General features: G+C 44.1%; 2 protein-coding genes and 1 pseudogene across 4 annotated transcripts; 1 reads left to right on the top strand and 2 right to left on the bottom strand.

Moving 5' to 3' along the window:
- Positions 1–1,264: 1,264 nt before the first annotated feature.
- On the bottom strand, positions 1,265–8,170 carry LOC103712290 (glycosyltransferase BC10-like). 3 transcript variants are annotated; one of them, XM_008798771.4, is made up of 3 exons: positions 7,658–8,170; positions 6,943–7,455; positions 1,265–2,222 (listed from the first exon to the last, which is right to left on the bottom strand). In XM_008798771.4, exons 2-3 carry the CDS (start codon positions 7,453–7,455, stop codon positions 1,581–1,583), a joined length of 1,155 nt encoding a protein of 384 aa, XP_008796993.1. In that variant the 5' UTR covers positions 7,658–8,170; the 3' UTR covers positions 1,265–1,580. The 3 variants fall into 3 exon arrangements, with proteins under 3 accessions (XP_008796993.1, XP_008796994.1, XP_008796992.1); XM_008798772.4 differs by having other exon boundaries at positions 7,760–8,170; XM_008798770.4 differs by having other exon boundaries at positions 6,943–8,170.
- A 2,361-nt stretch (positions 8,171–10,531) lies between these two features.
- LOC103712311 lies at positions 10,532–14,007 on the bottom strand (annotated as a pseudogene).
- A 6,852-nt stretch (positions 14,008–20,859) lies between these two features.
- Positions 20,860–21,570, top strand: LOC120104543 (caldesmon-like). Its single transcript, XM_039115846.1, has 2 exons — positions 20,860–21,337; positions 21,413–21,570. Exons 1-2 carry the CDS (start codon positions 20,860–20,862, stop codon positions 21,568–21,570), a joined length of 636 nt encoding a protein of 211 aa, XP_038971774.1.
- The last annotated feature ends 3,442 nt before the right edge of the window (positions 21,571–25,012 follow it).

The following is a 25,012-nucleotide window of genomic DNA, read 5'->3' as shown; positions in this document are numbered from 1 at the left end:
AGTGCCCCTTTTCGAAGAATAGTTTGCTTTGATTTTGTAGTTATATTAAATTCTGCACAATTTTGTTCCTCATGAATGCTACGGATCCACTTCACCTATCAATACCATGGATTTACTCTACTTGCTCAAGACAAGGACAATACCATACTTTGGATGCATGCAAGACAAGATTTACTACTTGACTGTCTCACTCCCGTGATTAAAATATGTCCGCTAGTGAATGGCGTCTTGTTCGGGAGACCAAACCGAACGTGACGCCATGTGTTTTTGGCGCAGGGATGATTACCAGGCTACCAGCCGGGCCACGGGATGAAGTCTCGCAAAGTTGATGGTGCTGAAAATTTTGAGCGAATCTGAGCGGCGGGGCCATGGGATGGAGTCTCACAAACTTGATGGCATCTTCGCCAAGATAAAACCTATTTGAATCCACAGCCTGGTGGCCCCGTCATAGATTCGTTTATGAGTGTCTCGGTATATTTATGCGCAGGTTTTTTTATGAGTAGGCATAAAAATTACATTTCCTGGAGAGAAAAAATAATAAAAATTGAATACCATATCAGAAGAAGGAAAAAAAAAAGGTAAAAGGGATGTGGAGTTACATATGCATTTACACAATGGCTGCTATTTAACCATTATGATACTACAATAATTGTCATACAGCAAGAATGGTCCTGCCAACCAGACTACATAATTTGTTATTGGTGACACTGAGAGAAGCAGCCTCAATAAAAAAAGAGAGAAGCAGCCACTATTTTGTTTTGAAAAATAATTCACCCAGTCACAAGCTGAATTCGGCAAATAATAATGACTAATTTCCTTTAAAACTGCAAATAACAGTTTATATATATACATAAACTGGTTTGATATATACATATACATACGTATGCATGTATGTATGCATGCATTCGTCTCCTTTAAGCTTCTTGTTTTTCTATTTATCATGTCTCTCTAATCTTGGTGCCTTTTGTTTGGATCATTTCCTTTTTTGAGGTGAACCTTTGTATCATTTCACCTTCAATATAGTGAAGGATGGATGGTCATCATATTTCAGTGAAAAAAAAGGTAATAATTTGAAAAGGGTTTGTCATCTAGAGATATCTGCACATTATCGAACTATCAATGACAACATTGTACAACTTTTTTGCCCACTGGCCTCGAACTTTGGGAGCCCCTAATACACATGAACTCATCAACTCTTTTCTGACAAGTCCACAGGCCACAATTTTCAGTAAAACAAGAACATTGGACAACTTAAACTATAATATGAGTAACAGTAAATGCTGTAAACGCTTGCTGTTGAATATTCTTAAGGATACAGAACAAGAAGAAGAACAGATGAACTTGTAGAAGAAAAGTTGCAAAAGAAAACCTGTAATTTGAATCGTAAACATGGCATCTTGAAGTTTGCTGTACATAAGAAAATTGGTTATAAATTTAGCTATCTACTTGAATATATATTTTTGCTGTAATATTACCTACTAATTTTTCTAATAACTCTCTTGCAGATCTTCTCATAAACCTAATCAACTATCATGTGCTGTGAGCCCATGTTTTTTCTGCTCTCTCTATTTCACTGCTAATTATTCAAACCCAAGCAAACTGGTTGCAAATTGTAGCAAAGGCTCCAAGGCGCTTGGAGCAAACTTCCGAGCAAAGAGGAAACAAACTGATGAAGGCTGGTCATTGTACAAACAAGTCTTACCCTCAAGAATCTTCTTTAAAAATGCTTCAGTAATATCTCCCTTTCCAAAGGTTGCAGGGTGAGCCCCACCCCTTGACCAGTCTACCCAGGTTATGGTTCTATTTGCTATAAGATGCGGCGACTCTATTGTGAGCATGGTGGGAAAGTAGTGCTCATCCACATAGCATGATGGCCTGCAGAATTCATTAAACTTTGGGTAATATTTGGTGTCTCTGACTATATCGATTGCAAGTTTTCGATTCACTTCAAACCACTGGGCCCCTTTACGCCACTGCATAATGTTGACCTCAGGTGCCATCCTCAGGTTGTACCGTCCCCTTCCATAGGGACCAGGGTCATCAAATGACCCAACAAAACTGTACCTAGACCTCATCAAGTAGTGGTAGATAATGCTGAAGTTGTACAGAGGAATGCACGACTCTGAAAGCAGGACAAACCGTTCATTGGATAGATCAAGCAATGCATTTGCAAGTAGCCGCCTCTCTGCATCGCACATGCTCATCCTCCCCCACTCAGCCACCTGTTAAATTGGAAGTACAAGTCAAAACAAGGTGCAAAAAAAATTATTCGCATTAAGCAACTGCTTACAAGATATTTAAGCGCCCGACAGCATTTGCTTGAGAAGGATCACATCTTGAGATGCAACTAATGAGATGCTAAAGCACAATTGTGCAATGGCTAAACCAAATCTGCTAACTCATCTAATCTACTTCTTAATTTGAAAATTAATATAAACACGAAGTAGCAGAAGTAACAATCAGATATTGTTCTACAGCAGTCCAACATGAAAAACTTGGTTAATTGTCAGCTAGTACAGTTCCAAGACTAAAAAGCTTTTTGTAATGTAAATTCTTTACATGGAAAATCTCTAACTATCCGGTAAAAGAAAAGCAGTAACGTCGGCATCACATAGACACGGAATGATCACAGCTATTTGATTGTGCTTCTTTCTTGCCACCAATAAAATTTTGACTTCCTTGTATCACATAAATGCTTGCAGGTGACATGAAGTTATATGATAAATTGCAATCTCTTATGCATACATTGGTTAATAAAGTGCAAACAATGCTAATTATTTTATGAGAAATAGAAATACATAGCAGACTAGCGGTGCTATAAAAACCTTATAACTTAATTTGATTCACACATATAGGATGCCATGGGCATGAGGCACTATAGTCTTAAGGCAGTAGGGCCAAAAAAAATTAGCTTTCGCCCTATGAGCCTCCATAAGCACATCAGATCAGAAGAGCCTCCAACAGCACCACACATGCTAAAAACCTGAGAAAACATTGATAAGTTTAAACCAAAGATCACCTCCATACCAAGGGGATTAACAAGCATTTGGGCTATAAAATGGCTGCTCTGCTTTATTTTTACGTGAAGGACAGAGCTGTGTATAGCAATTAAGATTTACCTGTGTTAGTTTCCGGACTAGTATCAATATGTAAATAGACATCTACTACTACATAAAAATTGCACTTCATGAGAACCAACCAACTTTTGTTATCTACATGGAGTTGATTGAACGAACCAAGCAGGATCTATCAGATTTCATGAACATTTACAACCAACTCTCAACATTATCTGAACCCTTTGAACTGAAAAATATACTGCAGTAGTCTATAGGAAAAGCCAAATATTACATGAGCTGTCCTAACTTTAATTTACAAATTCATTAAATTTAACACAGCGTATCTGACAAAATTTCAACAAAATCTTAAATTTGATCGATCTAAACTTATTGCAATTTATGACACAATTTATTCTTTAATACTTTGATATGTAGATGCTCTTAGGGATTTGTCCTAAACAGTGGTAGCATTTCTTATCCCTCTATATCACACAGCATGCGCAGAGCTACCAAACCATATTTCTGCACAAATCAATTCATGGATCATTTTCTATAAGCTACCTATGTGGCTAAAAAATCATGTCCATCGGATGACATAGCCATCTAACCGATTTCCTCTTGCAGAAGTTTATTCGTCAATGCTGATTGCTGATGGAGGCAGCAAAGTAATGGGAGGAAAAGAGAAACAAATTGTAGGGAGAAACTCTGTCTCCCATGCCTATTTACAAGGCATTGCAAACCTATGGTGCCAACAGATCAATACACTATAATAAAAATTCTCTCAAGAAAAAATACACCATAACAGAAAAGATATTAGCATCAATGAGAATTTATCAGAAATGATAAATTAACCTCACAATCCATCCTTAAGCAGGTCAGGTTGGTTTTTCAATATCCAAGGCTTAGCCTCATATTAGATGGACTTGGGAACCACCCTGCTGGAGCAGGTTCGAGCCAATTCTTAAGGAAATTGCATAGCAGGTCTCATACTTTTATTTCTTAGTCCAAGTCCTGTTTTAACAAGACCCTGCTAATTTATTTAAGGCATCGAAATATAAGAAAGAACTCAGATATATAGATATCAAAACCCAACAAAATCTAAACATCAAGCTTCAAAAGGCCTAATAGCCAGAAATGTTTGAAGAGCTGAACATCCTATAACTCTGCTCCTCCAGCATCCGAATTCAACAGCAACTGAGAATAAGGGTGCTTTGTGAGGAAATCAACAGCTCAGGTGGAGTAAGTCCATTAATCACATCTCTGATGTTGCTACTCTTTTCTTTTCTGCAAAATAGTTCATTATTCTTTTTTTTTTTTTTTTTTTGTGCAGTAGCCACTGCACCACAAATGAATCTCATTCTACAGAAAGAAAGTTAAAAGGCTCTTTAAAATGCTGAATGTTGGATTTTGTTAAATGGACTAAAGTTCTAGATGGTAAAACACATCTGCTTGATGCAGCTATCATACGACTAAGGAACACCTTTTCCACCCTAGATGATTTTCTAAATGCATCACCAAAACTGCTGTTCTTGCATTGCGCTTGACCCTAGAGGATTTACCTAGAAATACCTTAACAATCTTTCATGAGCTAAGGCAGACAAGCCTAATACTATTGAAAATGAGGTAGAATTTAGGACATGAATCAGAGAGTAGTACATACTGTACCAGTGGATATTGGCTGTCCCTTAGTGCACCAGTAAGGTACCGGTATTGGTACACGATACTAAGACTTTGAAGCTTCATTGAGGTGCAGGATCATAAAAGAAGTTGCCTCTCAAGTAGGAAAACAAGATCAGAACTTTATTAGAAGAGTTAATTGAAAGGAAAAGTCTTGATTTTAAATGATTAATTAAAGATAGAAAAACTAGTTTTATTTAGAAAAATGTGAATATAGTGTACTTAGCTAAGCATATAATGTCCAATGGATGGAAATTTGAAATAAACAATCAATTTAAATTTTTTTGGCAATTACTCTTAGATGTCCCCCTTGCTGGTAGCATGTTTTCAGTATTGCAATAGTTTCTAGCAAGTATCAAGGATTTAAATCTCAATACCAAGCCCCATCTTAGTTTGCTCGTAGGACAGTAGGGACTGGGGTGGACGGTATGGTAGAGATGGACCAAAAAAGTCATTAACATAAAGAATAAAAAGTAAGAAATTGCATCTTGGCCATCTCAGTGCATCCTGGGTGTGTGGATATAATCGAGACATTCGAGGTAAATTGGTTCAAGAGAGAACTGGTGTCTCGCACCCATACTAGGCACTTCCTGAAATAGTACGGTACCGGCGAGTCTCGCCTATACCACCTGGACATGAATCCTTGGTTTTTAGATTTAGTATTCATTTTCCTAAAAATTATACCAGGATCCATGAATCTCTATTAAAGGCTCGTGCATGAAGCTATCCTTTGTTCTATTTTCATCAGTAATTTCTTAGGAAGCGAATTTCGTATATAGTTGTCACATATATTTTGCACTCTTATCGGCAGAAATAAAATTAAATGTTCTAATTATAGGAAACCAAGGTTGTAAGCCGCTTCTTTGATCCAGCAAGATTTTTTAAAATTCCCATATTCGCAAGAAAAAAACATGTGGCCTTCAAATACAGCCTTTGTCAAATTTATGTCAACATTTGTAGGTCACAGAAATCTCTAAGACTAAAAATCATTTTAAACAAAGCAAACATTTTGCTTCCCGTGCATCATAATATTTTGCTCCAGCATCATTTTACTCTGTATTGACCAGTATATAAAAACAGATTATGTTTTAAAGTAGCATGGTAATCTCCATTTGGTTGTTCAGCACAGGTATCATTCTCTGTCACTGCAAGAAGGCGGTATCAATCCTTACATTCAACATTGTTTACTCCTTGAACATCTAATAAATATCCACATTGCATTAATTCATTGAACAGCTGAATGATAATTCTTAACAAGGTAAGCTTCTAGTCACTCATATTCTAGATGATTCTCTTTTGATTTTCCATTAACCACAACAGTAACAAGGCCCCCTAAATTAGCCGATAAATTAACTCATGACAGCTCCGGTTTGCAGACAAAACACGGAACCTATTTTATACCAATTCAAGGCCCAACATTATAGAATATATATATATATATATATATATATATATATATATATATATATATATATATATATATATATATATATATATATATATATATATATATATATATATATATATATATATATATATATATATAGTTAACCAACGAAACAGATAAGTGTGATAAAGCAATAAGCGTTAGTGCATTTAGACTGAATCAATACAGACATTAAAAGACATACACAGTTCTATACGAAAGCTGCTATTCTACTACAAGTATTATTTTGTCGTTGTTGGTTAATAGTACAACTGATTTTGTAACTGCAGCAGATAAGGAACTTTGGAGGAGAGATATTAAATGGCACATGAGGCACAGAATGAGATTATGAGAGGAATGGCACAACACAGCATGTCGACATATGGGAAACTACCATTAAATAAATTGGGATTGCGAGAATTTAATCAAAATCAATTTAAACATAGGAGAAACAGTATGATTTCATTATCCTGACTCATTTTCCAGTTATACATGTAATAAAGAATACCTGTGAAAAAATATATAGACAGACACATAATCCATGAAGATTTTTTTCTTTATTCAGAAAACGATACAATAAAAATCTAGCAGTCCTCAATGAAACCGCATGGCAAGGTAAAGGCATCAAGAACTAGAATCTAATATAAGTTAAGTGAAAGGTCACAAATACACAGGGTAACATGCAAAGCACTTAATTGGCATCCAAGTAAGGAAAGAAAATGCCTTTATTGGCCATTAATTGTATAAGAATCACCAGTAAGTTAATAGAAATCTAAAGGTTACCTTGCTAGGGATCTGCCTGTTATAAAACACAGAAGTTGGTGGGAAGTTGGGCTGGTAATCTGGAAGGGAATGAATGTAAATGGAATAAAGCCCTTCATGACCTTTAAAGAAGTTCTCCCAGAGTGGAGAGAGCGGCAAAGGTCCTTTAGTCAAAAACATGAAGGCAACCTTCGGAACCCTCTTAAATGGATACTTCTTCACCTGAGGAGCAAAGGAAGCACGCCAAAAGAGCTCCTCCTCGCTCATCTTGTGCATCAGGTTGGTTGGGGGCTCGATCAAACGTCTAAGATCGCTCTGCTCCTCTTTGACACAGGGCTCGATGACAGGGCGAGCTTGGAACCCAATCGTCTGAAGGTCAAAATACCGAGTCGTGTACACGCTAAGGACAAAAAATCCAATACCCAGAACCACGAACAGCGTGAGAAACTTGAGAATCCTCGCCGGAAAAACCCTCGATTGGGTCCTCTGCGACGAATCCTTGCCATCCTCCGAAGGCAAAACCCTAGCTTGCATCTTAACCAGATCAAAAGGAGGGCCACAAAAAAAGAGAGATTTTTAAACTTCTGAAAACTTCAATTCCAAGTATTCCGCTCAATCTAACACCAACTCCGCATTGAATACTCGAAGATATTCGAGCAAAACAACTTCAATTCCCTCAGAAAGCATCCAAGATTGAATCTTTAGATAAAAAGCAGTGCAAAGATCCGGTCTTTACCTTGTATGAGTTCGAGTTCCAGCCAAACTACCCGACTTCCCTCAGAACAAATCCAAGATCGCAACTTTGATCGAAAAACAGCGAAAAAGATCCGATCTTTACCTTGTGGGAGCCCGACTTCCGACTGATTCTTATTGGAGAGCTTCCCAGGAAGCAAAGATCTTCCTCGGGATCAGGAAACCCAAGATGCGGACTTAGTTCGGCGGTTAAGCGCTGTTCCTCCACCGGGCATTTAAATCCACATGGCTTTCGGAAACCGGCGAATAAATACGCGACGTTCGCAGGCTCTTCCAGCAGCCGTGAAGACTACGAAAGGGTTCGGACACTCCAGAGGTTGGGTGGGGCCACGAGAGGGGGCCGGGCAGCGAGGGAAACGACGGAAGCGCGGGGAGAGATTGGAGGGTCCAACGAGAGCTGCAGAAGAGAAGTCTTTCCGTTGCTGAAGGAAAAGAAATTAATAAGGAGGGGAGAGAGAGGGGGGCGGGCGGGGGTGGGGTTGGAAACGGAAGAGAAGATGGGGGCTTTGAGGGGTCTTAATAAGGGAAAACGGGGAGGTTTACGCAAGGGGGAGCGGAGTTTTAAATGCGTTTTGTCTTAATTATCTTGAAAAGATGGCGAGGGGCAGCGGAGGGACATGGGATGAGGGAAAGATCATGGGGTGCGGCCATCTCAGCCGGCCCGTATTGTCCTCATACTCACAGTTTTGGCAGGCGGAGTCAATTGGTGGACTTATCTGGAAAATGCCGGAGTTATAATATATAACTATTGTTCTAGGTACAAAAATTGCAATAAACCCTACCTATAATAGGTTTGGAAATAGGAAATATAGAAATTGAGAAGTTGAAAAATATTTTCATCTCAATTTATTGAAGTTAATACATGCATTTCCCGACATAGATTAGATCTCGTAAAACCTGTCCGCTATTAGCTGTTGAATCGAATTGATCGTGTCATGTGCGTTATCTTGTACTACTCTTAAAAATAAAAATATGATAGCAGAAATTATAAGTAGAAAGAAAGCAGGGGGGAGCTCAACTATATGAAGCCTCACAAATAGCATGACACTCGAGAATTTGGGTGTGCGATCATGAAGTTCGTATGAATCTAATGAGTTGGCATTATAACTAATAAACTCTTGGATTTTCTTTTGAGCTCTTAGTTGCTTCCATATTAGAAAGAACAATGTTACATACACACATCATGTGGTTCATACTCCTCTCTAATCAACTTGATTTAATATGTGTGACTGAAATAGACCGGTAGTTGCCTAACTCTCAATCGTGTGAGGATAAATCTAACTTTAGTCAGACTGACCAACCTGTAAAACTGTAACGTGATCCTTTCATCAAATACATTAGAACATGACAAATGCAAACAGTGGCGTGGAGATGCGTGAGGGATTTAAAAAGTACACGGGAGTCACGAGTTTAGTAAAGAACCCAACAAGTGGGCTTCGAAAAGTAGAATCCGAGAAATGGATGGATGAAGAGGCACATAGGAGATTAGATTCGGCGAATTAAGGTCAAGTCCCTGGTCAATCAACTTATAAAATTTAGCATTTTAAGTTCAAAAAGGCAATGGGTTGGAAAATATAAACCTATTCCCACCTCCCGGTCTAAGGGTTCACCCAGAATTCATACTTCCTTTTCAAAGTTATTTATTTTTTAAGAAAATATAACAAGATGTGGGGTTCTTGATTCAAGGCCCGCAAGCAAAGAATTTCAAGGTGATAGACGATAGGATGGTTGAGATTTTTTTTTTTTTTTGTGACCATGTTTTGTGTCAATAATTCAAGGGAAAAAAAAAGAGAGAATCTTATTGATTTCGTTTTTTAGTAAGGGGCATAAATGTATTGTTCTAACTTATATTTTCAGTGGCTCATTCTAAACCACCACTGGTCTTCATGTAATAGTTTTAGACAAAGATTTTCTTGATCTTTAAAGTTGAACCGAAGGATCAAATGCATTGCTTTCTCTTATCTTCGGTGCATATGTGACATTGAACCTTACTTTCTTTTAAAGTAGCCATTGGTGATCTAACTAGGATCACCAAGGTGATCTTTATCCTGGGCTAATATGATCCCCAATGATCTAAAACTACTGTGTTTAGTATGCTGTTCTAGTGATTAAAATTTTTTGGATATGAATAACCTGTTTGGCATTCCATAGAAATTCAAGATGCTTGGCCATATAATACTAAAATTATTCTTTATATATTCCACAAAAATATATTTATTAATATTATAAAATATATTATAATAAAATATTAATATACCAATTATTAATATATTTTATAAAAAATATCTTTATTAGTCCTATAAATTTTTTATCCTATAATTATATATTAATTTTTATTATAGAATTAATATTTTTATTTATATTTATAATATACTTTTTTAATACTAATATTTATTTTGATTAGAAAATAAGATAAATAGAAGTAATATATTAAATAATTTTATTATATAAATATAAAGCACGATAATATGTTCCTACCATAATGTAAAATTCTCATTAAATAATAATACGACAATAATATAATTAATAATATATTGTAACATAATATATATCATAAATAGAATAATAATATAAATATAATATAATATAATATATAACATACTAATCGTATATCTATATACTAATTTTTTTCGTTTAAGATCACTATCTTAGAATAGTCATGGATATCCGACCTTAAGGTCAGATATTTCATTATTGAGTGGGACAATAATTTTAGGATCGCTGCTATTTAGGGTCATCGTTGTATAACCGATGACCTCATCATTTCCACCGGTATTATTCTTAATTCTGGGACGACCGCACCATGTCAAATCTTTCCAATGTTTAAGAAAAATTTAAAATGAGACTATCCATCCATGCAAGAAATTACATTGTACTTGATCATTGAGCCAATAAAATGCTGCCACATCATCCCAATTGCTGCCGCAGAAAATAAAAAAAAACAAAAAGAAACCTGTAGTGTTCGCCTAGTGGTAAACCATGGCATGCGGCATCGCAAACTCTCCAAAATCGCCGGTTCCCTCCGCCGTCGCCACCTTCTTCCTCATCCCCAGCCCCTTCTCCTTCACCTCCTTCATCGCCTCCCTCACCTTCCGGTTCGTCGGATCCCAAGGATATCCCATGCTCGCACTCAGATCCAACAGCTCCATCTCCAGCTGGTCCGCCCCCTCGATGCCGGCGATCGCCTCGATCTCCGTCAGCCCTGCCGCCGTCTCCACCTGGAACCTCACCAGCAGCTCCTCCTCCACCTACACCAAGTAGCTGTCGTCGATACCATAGGCGGAGGCGCGCACCACCATGTGGGTGGATCCGCGGACGTCGCGCGGCGGGAAACGGTAGAAGGAGATGGCGAGCTCGGTGGCGGCGGGGGACTTGATCATGTCGAACGTGAGGCCCTAGAGGCTGAGGTCGATGGCCTTCTTAGCCTAGGTGGAGAAGATCTCTGGAAGGCGGAGGATGGCCGGGGTGCGGGCGGCGGCGAGGGCAGGGAGGCAGAGGAGGGCCTCGGTGGTGCTGTTAGGGCCGCGCTCCATGTCGACGACCACCTAGTCATAGCCGGCGAGGCCGGCGATCTCGACGAGGGTCGGTGAGGAGCTCAGGAGGAAGAGGTCGTAGAGGGTCTCACCAGCGGCGAGGCAGGACTTGAGAGTCCGCGGTTCGGGGGACAGGGGGCGGGGTCGGGATCCAAGGAGGCGGCGGCGGCTCAAATTCGAGGAAAAGAGGCTCTTTTCTTGGAAGATTCGGAGATAACTGAGATGGAGATGGAGATGGAGATGGGGGAAACGGTTTGATTGGATTTGAGGACGAGGTTTGATGGGTTTCAGCGATTTAGGGTTTTGGGGGAGAGGAAAGGGGTTTTTTGGCTGCTGCCGGCAGCGACGGTGGTGGTGGAGGCGGCGACCGCCATGGCTAACCACTCTAGAGGACAGTGGAGGTTTCTTTTTTATTATTATTATTATTTTATTAGACGGTAATCTCAGCTAATATGGTGGCATTTTATTAGTTTGATGCGGTTACGGCATAATTCTAGATGGTTATTGATTCGCAAAATACTTCTTAAAAATAGATAAGAGCCCAAATTTGATTCGCAAAATACTTCTTAAAAATAGGTACGAGCCCTTACTCCTAACTCCTAGTTAATTTTAATACTTTGATTCGCAAAGTATTCCTAATACGTGCATTACTAAGTTCTCTCTATTATCTTTATCTTCCTTTTTATCTTTCGCGTTCCGACTTGAATATTAGAGAATTCGGTCGGAACCAGCTGTCTTACAAGAGAAAGAAGCTCACGTCATCGATTCAAGATCGGTGTCAATGTCTTATTTTTGAGAGAGATTGATGGAAAAAAAAGTAAATTTTTCTTGACCTATTAAAGCTCACGAGAGCTGATGGGTGAAACCAACGGCCTTCAGACTCAAATGAGATTATGAGAATCTGTTCGCCTTTATCAATTTGGACTTTTTTTTGTCATCTTCGAAATGATCGGATGGCAAGTGATATCATCCATTCCAACCGCCTCAAAGTGATATCGTTCTTATGAGGAGCAAGTATACACACTGTAGCGGCTGACTTCCAGGCAGGCGTCACTATTTTTTTATTTGGAAGGAGATTTGCGTCTGTGCTCCGACAGTGCTCTTTGCGATCAGGTAGGCCATCGGTGATGAGCAATCCATTAATGTGTTAGATGATGTTTGGATGATTTAATTATGTGCTGACGATGGTTGATTCGACAAGGCTAGCGGATTGTAGAGTCAGTGATTTAATCACTTCGGAAGTGGATAGATAGAATGAGGTGCTGATCCGGAATGCATTCGGGAAGCAGCTGGCTGAGAAGGTTCTGACACTTCCGATTCCTATTGGAGAGACGACGGATAGACTGGTCTGGACTTCGACAAGAAGGGTGAAGGTACGTGCCAGAGGTCTGCAGGTACTAATGAGAGGGGAGACAACCTGATAGATCGATGGTGGGTGGATTTGGAGGATGCGCATCCATCCTCCTGTGGCCTTGTTCATCTGGAAGGTGGCATGGGGCTGTCTACTGATCTGGAGTGTGGTGGTCAGAAGGGGCATGAGGACTACTTCGATGTGTGAGGAGTGCCTCAACGTGGAGGAGTCATCAGCTATGCTCTTCTTAACTACCCTTATGTAGTGTAGATTTGGAGGAAAGCTTCATTTCCTATGTCGCGGTCCGTGGGATCAGTTGAGGAGCTTTACGCCATCTAAGGGATTTCTTGTGAAGATCGAGTTCTGTTAAGTGGAGCATTATTTGTGCTTACCCGATCTATCACATCTAATTGGACCGAAATGCCCCCTTCTTTGAAGGTAGGAGAACATCCCCAAGGTCCGTGGTGGATAGAGCTCTTCTTTATGTTGCCAAAATCATCAATACTACTATGGCGACTTTATCGGGATGGCTAAGAACATCTGGAACTCTCACTTCGCTGCTGCAGCACTCAGATTTACTCTTGTCTCTTGGGACCCCCCACCCTCTGGCTAATTCAAGGTGAATTTCAATGGTAGTATGTCTGTAGGTGGAGATAGAGGAGGTATGAGTTTTGTGATCAGGGATCACAACTTTAAACTTGTTGCTATTCGAGAGCGTCGCATCTTTGACATGACAGCTATAGGGGTGGAGCTCAGAGTAGCTTGGGAGGGCATCACCTACGCGAGACATATTCTAGGGGCTCCTCTTGGAAGGGGACTCAGCTACGGTGATCGAGTGAATTTGGAATAAGAATTGCCGGGGTGATGGCCACCCACTGCTTAAGGAAATCCATAGGATGGCGAGAGATTGTAGCTCATTTCAGGCTGCGTATGTGTATCGTGAGGCAAATATGGCTGCAAAGTGGGTCACCTCCTTCGCTGCTCACGACTCGAGAGAAGTTTATTAGACATATTTTGTAGTCGCCTCTTCATTTTTCACCATTTTCTTTCTCTCGACTTTATTAATTGTATTCATGTTAGAACAGTGTGAGCAGTTGTATAAGGAGATAGAGAGTCCAAGCCGTAAAGCATGGCACCTGTTTTTTTTCTTCTTTTTTTTTCCCTACTGATTGACATCTTTCTCCTCAGAGCTTGAGCCGGTCTAAGGTTCTAGGCTCCATCAGGGATGGTGGCACCACCATTTTTCCTCGGGAAGAGGGAAAAAACGTTTCTGTCTCATTAGAAATAAGGATAATTTATTCTGAATAAATGCCCTATTCTATTTGCAGAAGAATCTAATGGGTATTAAATATTACTTAAAAAAAAAAAATCTATAACAGTGATGGTTTCACTTCGCTTCGCCATCGACCGTCTTCTCTTTGCCAAAGCTAACTCCACTGGATGCTCCATCCTTATGGGGGCGCTTTCATGGTTTTTGTAGGTGCCGGTCAAAACGTAAATTTATTCAGCCCCAGTACAGAGCCGCACAGTGTTCATGAGCTCATTAATGTCCTGGGTATGAAGAAGACGGAGACCCTTGGGATGTATCTCGGCATTCCTATCAACTAAGCGGCTTCGGATGCAAGATTTCAATGGCTTCGAGATAGGAAGAGGCGAACTTGATCCATTCCTATTTGGCATTGGGCTCTGCTGAGCAAAATGGTGGAATGGCTAGTAATGCAAACTTCCAACCTTTGGAGTACGGTCATGATCCAGAAATGTAAGTTTATGTTGGTTATTAAACTTGTTTTTTAATATTAGTAACTTATGGTTTTATTTTGTAATTGCATATTAATATGGTGAGGAGTTACATATCTTTTGGGCTTTTAGTCATGTGGGAGTTACATGGAGTTATAAGGAATTTATTTAGAGGGAGTTATTTGAGATTTATTTGGGATTATGAATGGTGTAATTACCAATTCAATTAGGAAGGTTAAAAGATCATCTAATGATGCCTATAAATATCCATGTACTCTAGTTGTTTTTTAAGAAAAAATAAGTAGAATACAAGTTATTCATGTGTGCCTAAAATCCTCTTCACTTTTCTTCCATAGAATAATTTGTGAGTGTGAATTCTCTTGGTTTCCAACAGTTTAAAAGAATCGTGGCATCACTACTCTCCTCTTTCCTCATATTCTCCAGCGTGGAGGGCTGTATGCTGGAGCAGTGAACTAGGCAAAGACAAATTTATCTAAAAGATGGAGAATGGCACCTCCACTTGGATTGATAGCCATCCACTTGGACAGCAACAGTAAGATTCAACGTAAATGTTGCTGATGACCATACAAAATCTCTCTTAGATTTCATAGTCCCAGGTGTTGGGTGGAATGATAGCAGACTTTGGTATTGTTTTGATGTGGAACTGGTTCTCAGAATTGTTTTGTTTTAATTCCTTATATTCTGACCTTGATGACCAACTGTGTTGGGGGAGTGCATGCAAGACTAGAATAGCCGTTGGGATGTCTACTTGGTCTCCTCCTACGTCGAAAGCTCCGGTAGCATGAATACCTGTTGCAAATGTTGGCTGCCATCTCTTGGAATTGTTAAGAATTTATATAAAACAAGATTTTTAAATAATTTTAAAATTTAAAAATAAGATAAATTGTAAGAATAATTTGGAAGGAATGCATGCCTAGCTAGAACGGGGTGCATAGAGATACCATCCTAAGAATGAATTTTGCTTCCTTTTGAAGGACTACAATGAGATCATCCATAAGATACAACGAACCCAACTTAGCTTGAAGCCTTTTATCATGAGCACGATTACGTGGAGATATGGCTCAATAAACTCCTTTAGTTACCCAGGAAAAAGAGCAGAAAAGGCTTAGAAAATTCAAAAAGAAGAAGAAATTGAGTGGAAAATTGAAAGGAATAATAGTACAAGGCTTGATTTGCTTCATGATTGTCTTGTTCGAGACCCGAGAGAGAGGTTCTTGGATAACATTATGCATTAAGACCCATAACGCATATGTTACGATGCGCAGGTGATCAGCGGAGAGTTGGCATATATAAGAAATCAAATTTCAATTTCAACATTCCCTCACAAAAAAGTTTAAACTTAAGTTACTAAAATCATAGAGAAGAAGATCTGGGCCACATATGCCATGCAATGGATGAGGTATCTTGTGGACTTTTACCTATGCAGTATTGATTATATTTACCTGAAAGAAGCATAGCGGGTTAGATTTTGAATTAGGTCTTTGTCTCGAACTTCTACTATCACACATATAATATGGACTGATTGGATCTTAATATGGTCAGTGCATATTAAAAAATCTCGGGCTTAGTAACTTGATTTTTCATGACAATTTGTCAAGATTAGCCCAAACCCTTTGTTATGGGGTTTATGATTGTTCTCATATAAATGAGTCTTCAAGTGTATTTGTAATATAATACCCTGCAATCTTGGACCTATTAAGAGCGTTATTCAACCTTTTGGTTTAGTTTATCACTAATAAGAGTACTCGCCATATGGATGAGAGGAGATGTTCTTCAAAAATTATGCTCGTGCATGATTTCTCAATCAATTTCATTCCTACTATATTGAATATCTTTCATGAAATCTCCAGTCACATATACTGAGCATCCACTGTTGGTTGCCAAAGAGAAGGCTCAAGCCTTATCCTCCTTGATGATTCTAATACTCCACTCCTAAACACTTGGTTAAGTGGTTTGCCAATTTTTTCTATGACTCAATATATTCCAATGAAATTATATTATTTTTTTGTGTTATGTATTTATAGTATAGCTAGATATGCCGGTTAATCTTTTGGTTGGTACTTTTTTGATCTATCAATTTAATTACGACTTTATTATTATAATAGATTGATATGATCAGAACTAGTTTTAGTACAAAAAGTAACTTTGATATAAAATTTTTTAATCCACCCTACCTCTATATACATGGTATTCAGAGCAATAAACTCAACTTCCATGGCACTTCAAGAAATGATACTTTGCCCCAAAGATTCTCAAACTATGTAGCACTGCAGAGAAGAAACAAATTACAGATAGTTTATTAAGATCTAGAGACTCGACAATCCAATTTGTGTCACCGTAACTCTCAACCATTCAAGGATATCCAATATATAGAAGTGATAAATCAAGAATTGCCTTAGGATATAATAAATAGAAACTTCAATAACCAAATTTCTTTTGCAAATCAGGAATCAACTTTGATGATGGTTGAACACAAAAATATCGGTTTTATTAAGATATGTTCCATATTGACAAAAAAAAAAAAAACTTTAGTGATGGCTAATACGGATGAGGACGTGATGTACGTGTGTGTGTAGTACAAATTGAGCAATAAATTTTGATAATAGAGGGGCACATTAATACCAGCCCCATTACATTATTGTATTAAGAAATAAATTTTAATAATGGCTAAGCATATAAATATTAACATTATTTTATGAGTGTTTACATGCTAAATAAAGAATTTGTGAACAAATGGAGCCTATATGTTATTATCTTAGTAAAATAATTTTCTTTTTTTTCAAACAATTCCTAGTATTTTATAGAATTTTTCAGAAACAAACAAAGCACGAGAGGAGCTTTTTATATACTTTACAATATATAATAAATATTTTTCTCATATAAGTATAAAATTGTAATAAATATAATTTTTTTTTATATTTTCAAAAAATGGCGTTTACATGGTACTTCTTTGTTAAGTTATCCAAGGAAATAGATAATATTATGATTTTTGTAAGCTTTCTTCACCAGATATGGACAGTAACGATAGATACCTTTTATAAATTTGATTAGAGAATCTCTCATATAAGATTTTTTTTTTTAAAAAAAACTAAGAATGGAAATTCTTATTACATTCAAGCCAATCCCGAGCACATTGTATGTAATCCAGCATTCCATCTGTTGCTGGAAATTGGACCCGGGGGCTGCCGCGAAGCCGGGGGAGGTGGAGCTCCGCTGCAGGGACGGTGGTCGGCGGCGCGCCGACTGGTGGCGTCCTCCTGAAGGGGTGCAAGTCCGCCGCAGGAACGGTGGTCGACGGTGCGCCGGCTGGTGGCGTCCTCCTGGGGGGCGCAAGTCCTGCAAAAAGCCGGTGGCCGGGCTCCCCGGCGCCGGCCCTCCGATGCTTAAGTCAGAGGGGGCAGATATGTGGAGAGAGCAAGGAAGAGAGTATATGGAGAAGACAGCAAGAATATTTGGATAAGATGAAGAGGATGATGTCCTCAATTGTGTCTGTGTTGTTTTCTCTTATTCCCCCCCGGTCTAGGAGGGTTCTGTTGGGGTCCTTTTTTTCTCCCTTTTCTCCCCAGGTTTCCTCTTATAGAAGGATTTTTGTTACCTGGGAGGTGACAGGAGGTTTGTCCTGTTTTGTAATAATTGGGCACGATTTGGCCCATTAATGGCGTAGTGGGGAACGGGACCGAATCAGACCGGAACCAGGGAGTTGTCACGGTTGATCGGACCTGTTGGAGTGGTTGAACCGCCGGCCGTGGTGGGCCTGGGGTCCGTAGATGGTAAGTGCATTTATTACCGAATGAACCGGCGGTCAGGGAGAGCCATACGCTCTGATGGTTCAGTGATCCGGAGATCGTCTTGGGCCGTGTTCATTAAATGACTGAGTGCATTGGAGACTTGAGGGAGTCTCATGCATTAATGGCAGGTCGTGCCGAATACCTGCGGAGATCTTATGCCTTGATGGCTTGGAGATAGTGGCAGGTTGTAGTAGAGTCGCGTGTATAGCCGCCGGACCTTTCGAGAAAGCTACGCGGGGAGGAGTATTAGTTTAAGGCATCGGCTCGGCAAGGGTGCCGAGCCAAGCTGGTCGCCCAGAGGGGCGCCCTGTGGCGGGGTTGCTTCTAGTACTTCTGGTCGACGCCCTTTGGGCGAGCACCTTCTAGCCGAGCGCCTCTATTTGGCGCTTTTTGTCTCTGGTCGGCGCTTCCTAGTTCGAGCGCTTCTCTGGTCGGCGTCTTCTGGTCGGCTCTTTCTAGCCGGGCATCCCTACTTGGTTATTTTGGTTGGGCGCCTCTTGGCGCTCTCTCTGGTCGGCGTCCTTTAGTCGAGCGCCTTTCCGGTCGGCGTTCTCTAGTCGAGCGCCTTTCCGGTCGGCGTTCTCTAGCCGAGCGCCTCCGTGGCGGTATGACTTGGGGTTTTTCCCCCAACACTAGAGCGCCTTTCCGGTCGGCGTTCTCTAGCCGAGCGCCTCCGTGGCGGTATGACTTGGGGTTTTTCCCCCAACACTACCCCCCGACTTCCGAGTTCCAGTTGGCTAACAGCTGGAGCGTGGAAAGTAGCTTCAGTTGGGTCATTACGGATTCCGAAAAATTTTAATTTGTTGCGCGTTTTGAATTATCGAGCGCTTTGAGGTGCCTTTAATAGGCAGCGTCTCTTCTTTTCCGAAAAGTCTCATTATTGGGACACTTTTTGCGAAGCGTCCTCGCGTCATGGGCTCATGATGGGGCCGCACGATCCGATGGGGCGCTTCGGCGTCCGAAGCGCTAGCCCTAATTAAATGCGTCGTTCTGTCTTTTGGACCGACACGCGTCGCCATCTAAACAGGATACAGCGTTTTTCTCGCTGATCCGGGCCGTTGGGGAGGTCTATTTAAACTCTCCCCTGGCCCTCTGTCCTCTTTCTATTGCCTTCTGCTTCTAGCTTTCTTCCTCTCAGCCTCTCTCGGTCCGAAGTTTTATTCTCCGGCGTTTTCCCCAGGTCGTCCTTTTTTTCTTTCTTAATCCCTTTCTTCCCTCACAATGGGTGCTCTTCCCAGTGAAGTCGAGTCTACCATGGGCGTCCTGGAGGTCGAAATGATCAAAGAGTGGTTTTTCCCTCTTCACGGGTTCCGTTTGGAGCCCGCCAGGCGAAGGGATCAGATAACCGATCCTCCGGTAGGCCGGATCGGAGTGCACCTGGAATCGCTCTGGGCCGGCCTCCGGTTTCCTCTTCACAGTTTCGTGAATGAGTTGCTTACGGTATGCCAGTTGGTTCCGGCGCAACTCACTCCGAATGCCTGGAGGACAGTGATAGGTTTCCTGTCACTGTGCTTGCTGCAGGGGATTCCGACCTCTGTCAACGTTTTCCGGCGACTTTTTATCTTTAAGTCGAATCTGGGAGACGGAGAGTGGCTTTATATCGCCCTTCGGGCGGGTCGGCCGCTCTTTCATGGTGCCCCCTCATCTATTCATGACTGGAAGAAGAAATTCTTCTTCCTGGGTTCTGAACGGTCCTGGGGGTTTGACCCCAGGTGGGGGCCGGCCCAGCTCAAGTCCATCAACAAACCCCCCAGACTTTCTCCACGTGAGCAGGGGATCCTCGACGCCATCCGCAGCCTCGGGGACGGCATCTTACTGAACGGCCTCATATGTGAGGACGCTTTGGTGAACGTGGGCTTGAGCTCGGCGCGTCCCCACGGTAAGAGCAATTACAAGGTGTATTTATTTCCTTACTGTTCTAATGTTCTAATCCTTTTTGCCTTTGCAGACATCGCAAAGATGGTGACGAAAAGCGAAGTCCTCTACGCCCGCTTCCAGAAGAGGGCAGCCGAGCTCTCGGGCGAGCCCACCGAGCCGAGAAAGAAACAGAAGGTCTCGGCGACCCCAGCGACCTCGGCGACGACGGTGGCCGAGGGGGGTCCTTCTCGCCCCGCGCATCCTGACGCGGGCCTTTCTCGCCCCGCGCACCCCGACGCGGGCCCTTCTCGTCCCGCGCACCCCGACGTTGGTCGGAGGGAGAGCGCGGACTCCAGGGGCACGGGCTCCCGGGGAGCTTCGGCAGTGCTCCCCTGCCCTGTGCCCTTGGCACAAGTTCCTGGTCGGCCGGATGCTCTAGTCGCCGACCAGGGGAGGAGTCCTGCGGGTCCCGCGCTCGCGCGCCCCGCTTCGGCGATGCGGCAGTCAGATCGGCCGCTTGTCCGCCCCCAGCCTTCCAGCTCCGAGCTAGGGGGCGGCCAGGGGGCCTCGGGGTCGGCTCCATCCAGGCCAGCTGATGCTGACCTTCCGGGCCCATCAGGCTCGGGGGAACGGGTGCCCCTTACACCCGTCTGGGCAGTATACGAGGGCGATTCGGCCCTCGACAATCCTCGAGTGGCGCGCGAGGTTTTTCGGGTTGCGCTGCCCCGGCCGATCGGGCCAGGATCCAAGCCATGAGCTACAATGCTTTCATGGACGCTGCCCACTGCAACGCCATTCGGGTAAATAAAATTTTTCATCTGTAATTTGTAAAAATTTTACTCGTTGCGCCTTATATTTTTCCTTTTGTCTCTTTTTACAGCATTTACACGATACGGAAATGTTGATGCACATAGTCCACGACTACCGGGAGAAGGCCCGGAGGTGCCAGCGTAGTTACGATGAGGCCCAGGCGAGGTACTTGGCCGCCGAGGCGAGGTACCAGGCCTCCGAGGCCGAACGTCAGGTGCTCCAAGAAAGAATTGGAGCATCCGAGGAAAGAACTCGAGCTCTGACCGCCGAGCTCGATGAAGAAAAGGGCGCGCATACCCTGGCAAGGTCCGAACTGCGCGCCGCGGAAGCTCGTCTAGCCGCGGCTGAGCTGGCGTTGGCCTCCCGGGAGCAGGAGGTGGGGAATGCCCGCCTCCGACATTCAGAGCTCGAGCGGGAAATAAGAACCCTCGAGCAGAAGGCCGCATACCACGAGGCTCGGGAGCTCGAGGCTCGGGAGCAAGCTCAGAGCGCGGTGGCGCTCTTTCGCGAGTCGGAGGAGTTCCGCGACCTCCTAGCAGAGGAGGGGGTGAACGGGCTAATCCAAGGCTTCCGAAATTTCTGCAATCAATTGCGGCGGCTCCTCCCGGATTTTGACGTGAACCTGCTCCAACCGGGAGCAGGGGTCGAGAGGGGTGAAGCGGCCGAGGCGATCCCCGAAGTCACCAAGGTCGCCTCCGAGGTCGCTCCTGCTGCTGCCGAGGCCGCCGAAGAGGCCCCGACTGCCGAGCCAGCTACTCCTGGTACTACTGGAGCCGAAGTAGTCGAGCTCGAGACTTGATGTAATTTTTGTTATTTTTCGTAAAGTCGGGATGGCCCCCCATACTTGTAAGGGCCAAACTCGAATTTTTGTACTTAGCCCACGGGCCTTTTTTGAAATGAATATGTATTTTTTGAAAACTCGTCTGTTGTAGTCCGAGTTTTTCTGCTCGGATCCATTTTAGGTTCCGAGGATATGGGCTCTAGGGCCTCAGCTTTACCCGCCACAGGGTTTGGTTTTAGGTTTGGCTTGCCGAGCTCCATTGCTCGGCCCTTCGACTAGTGGTATAGCAACGCTTGTGCTTAAGGGATTTGGGCTCGGGGAGTCTTTCCGAGCCTAGCCCAGAATTCGACCAAGCCCTAAGGTGGTCACTGGGACTTCAACTTTTTAGCAAAGTTAGTAAACTTTGGGTCCGAGCCCCACATTGCCGGGGCGGGTCGGATTCCTTTCCAATGAATGGGTTGAATACTCGTCAGCTCGTGACGGGGATTCACCGGGCTTAGTATAATTGTGCTGGTGTCGTGAGCACCCCTTCACCGAGGCGATTGAAAATGCTCCTCTGCTCGGTGTCCGTTCTTTGAGAACGTCGGCAGAGAGAAATCCAAAAGCAGAATAGATAATGTAAAAACATTAAATAAATGGGTACCTTGTACCGTGTGCGTCCTTGCGCCGAGGCGACTGAAGACGCTTCTCTGCTCGGACTCCGTTCTTTGGGGACGCCGGCAGAGAAATCCAAGAATAGAATAGACAATATAGGGACATTAATGTAGAAACATTAAGTAAATGGGTACCTTGTACCGTGTGCATCCTTGCGCCGAGGCGACTGGAGACGCTTCTCTGCTTGGACTCCGTTCTTTGGGGACGCCGGCAGAGAAATCCAAGAATAGAATAGACAATATAGGGACATTAATGTAGAAACATTAAGTAAATGGGTACCTTGTACCGTGTGCGTCCTTGCGCCTAGGCGACTGGAGACGCTTCTCTGCTCGGACTCCGTTCTTTGGGGACGTCGGCAGAGAAATCCGGTGATGGAGAGCGAGCCGAGCTCGTTGGCTGAAGTCGATGGAAAACGAGCCGAGCTCGTTTGGCCAATAAAGACCACATCCCAACGTATCGGGGCATCCCGATGAATCGGGGCATCTCGACGTCTCGAGGCATCCCGGCCGAGGTCGGGGTAGGAGAACGAGCCGAGCTTGTTGGTTGATGGAGCACGAGCCGAGCTCGTCGGTGGAAGCCGATGGAGAACGAGCCGAGCTCGTCTGGTCAGAGAGGACCGGAACTCATATCTCGACGTCTCGAGCTTCCCGGTAACCGGGGCATCCCGACGTCTCGGGGCATCCTGACCGTGGCCAGGGTAGGAGAACGAGCCGAGCTCGTTGGTTGATGGAGCACGAGCCGAGCTCGTCGGTAGAAGCTGATGGAGAACGAGCCGAGCTCGTCTGGTCAGAGAGGACCGGAACTCATATCTCGACGTCTCGAGCTTCCCGGTAACCGGGGCATCCCGACGTCTCGGGGCATCCTGACCGTGGCCAGGGTAGGAGAACGAGCCGAGCTCGTTGGTTGATGGAGCACGAGCCGAGCTCGTCGGTAGAAGCCGATGGAGAACGAGCCGAGCTCGTCTGGTCAGAGAGGACCGGAACTCATATCTCGACGTCTCGAGCTTTCCGGTAACCGGGGCATCCCGACGTCTCGGGGCATCCTGACCGTGGCCAGGGTAGGAGAACGAGCCGAGCTCGTTGGTTGATGGAGCACGAGCCGAGCTCGTCGGTGGAAGCCGATGGAGAACGAGCCGAGCTCGTCTGGTCAGAGATGACCGGAACTCATATCTCGACGTCTCGAGCTTCCCGGTAACCGGGGCATCCCGACGTCTCGGGGCATCCTGACCGTGGCCAGGGTAGGAGAACGAGCCGAGCTCGTTGGTTGATGGAGCACGAGCTGAGCTCGTCGGTAGAAGCCGATGGAGAACGAGCCGAGCTCGTCTGGTCAGAGAGGACCGGAACTCATATCTCGACGTCTCGAGCTTCCCGGTAATCGGGGCATCCCGACGTCTCGGGGCATCCTGACTGTGGCCAGGGTAGGAGAACGAGCCGAGCTCGTTGGTTGATGGAGCACGAGCCGAGCTCGTCGGTGGAAGCCGATGGAGAACGAGCCGAGCTCGTCTGGTCAGAGAGGACCGGAACTCATATCTCGACGTCTCGAGCTTCCCGGTAACCGGGGCATCCCGACGTCTCGGGGCATCCTGACCGTGGCCAGGGTAGGAGAACGAGCCGAGCTCGTTGGTTGATGGAGCACGAGCCGAGCTCGTCGGTGGAAGCCGATGGAGAACGAGCCGAGCTCGTCTGGTCAGAGAGGACCGGAACTCATATCTCGACGTCTCGAGCTTCCCTATAGCCGGGGCATCCCGACGTCTCGGGGCATCCCGACGGATCGGGGCATCTCGACGTCTCGAGGCATCCTGACCGTGGTCAGGGTAGGAAAACGAGCCGCGCTCGTCTGGTCAGAGAGGACCGCAACTCATAGTCGATGGAGCACGAGCCGAGATCGTCGGTGGAAGTCGATGGAGAACGAGCCGAGCTCGTCTGGTCACTTAAGACCGCACCCCGACGTCTCGGGCCATCCCGACGGATCGGGGCATCCCGTTGTGGCAGGGCATCCCAATATATTGGGGCATCCTGACGTCTCAGGGCATCCCGAAGCTCGGGGCATCCCGACGTCTCGGGGCATCCTGACCGTGGTCAGGGTAGGAGAACGAGCCGAGCTCGTTGGTTGATGGAGCACGAGCCGAGCTCGTCGGTGGAAGCCGATGGAGAACGAGCCGAGCTCGTCTGGTCAGAGAGGACCGGAACTCATATCTCGACGTCTCGAGCTTCCCGGTAACCGGGGCATCCCGACGTCTCGGGGCATCCTGACCGTGGCCAGGGTAGGAGAACGAGCCGAGCTCGTTGGTTGATGGAGAGCGCACCACGAACTCACGGACATCTTCAGGGAGTCCACGCAGGTACTCCATCATCCCGAGGCATCGGGGCATCCCAACCGTGGTCAGGGGAGGAGAAATAAACCTGAGACCATAAGATAATCAGGAGAATCGGTGAGCTCAAAATAAGTACGCAGACCATCATAAAATGAAATTCACAGAATGAAATTCATAGTTGAATAATGGGGGACCCCTTGGGGTTTTATTGATGGTACACGCGGAGATTTTCAGAGCTCCAACTCCGCGGAATGGGAGTCCCGTCTAGAGACTCCAATTGATAAGTTCCGGGTCGGTGGATGCGCGTGACTCGGTATGGTCCTTCCCAGTTCGGGGCCAGCTTCCCTTGCTCAGTTGGTCGGGAGGCTTCAGCTCTTCTGAGGACAAGGTCCCCTGATCTGAAAGATTTGACTTTGACCCTGGCGTTGTAGTACTGAGCTGTCTTTTGCTGGTACCTCGCCATACGAACTCGGGCGGCCTCCCTTGTTTCCT

Source organism: Phoenix dactylifera, unplaced genomic scaffold, assembly GCF_009389715.1.
Source record: "Phoenix dactylifera cultivar Barhee BC4 unplaced genomic scaffold, palm_55x_up_171113_PBpolish2nd_filt_p 000007F, whole genome shotgun sequence".
Taxonomy (NCBI): Eukaryota; Viridiplantae; Streptophyta; class Magnoliopsida; order Arecales; family Arecaceae; genus Phoenix; species Phoenix dactylifera.
The sequence above is the reverse complement of the archived record's forward strand: the minus strand, read 5'-3'. Positions and strand labels throughout refer to the sequence as shown.

Coding starts and splice junctions, on each gene's coding strand:
- LOC103712290 (XM_008798770.4), bottom strand. CDS start 7,455: ATGCAAGCTAGGGTTTTGCCTTCGGAGGATGGCAAGGATTCGTCGCAG. Junction 2,223..6,942: donor ACAGGCAGATCCCTAGCAAG/GTAACCTTTAGA, acceptor CCAATTTAACAG/GTGGCTGAGTGGGGGAGGAT.
- LOC120104543 (XM_039115846.1), top strand. CDS start 20,860: ATGTTGATGCACATAGTCCACGACTACCGGGAGAAGGCCCGGAGGTGC. Junction 21,338..21,412: donor GGTGAACGGGCTAATCCAAG/GCTTCCGAAATT, acceptor AACCGGGAGCAG/GGGTCGAGAGGGGTGAAGCG.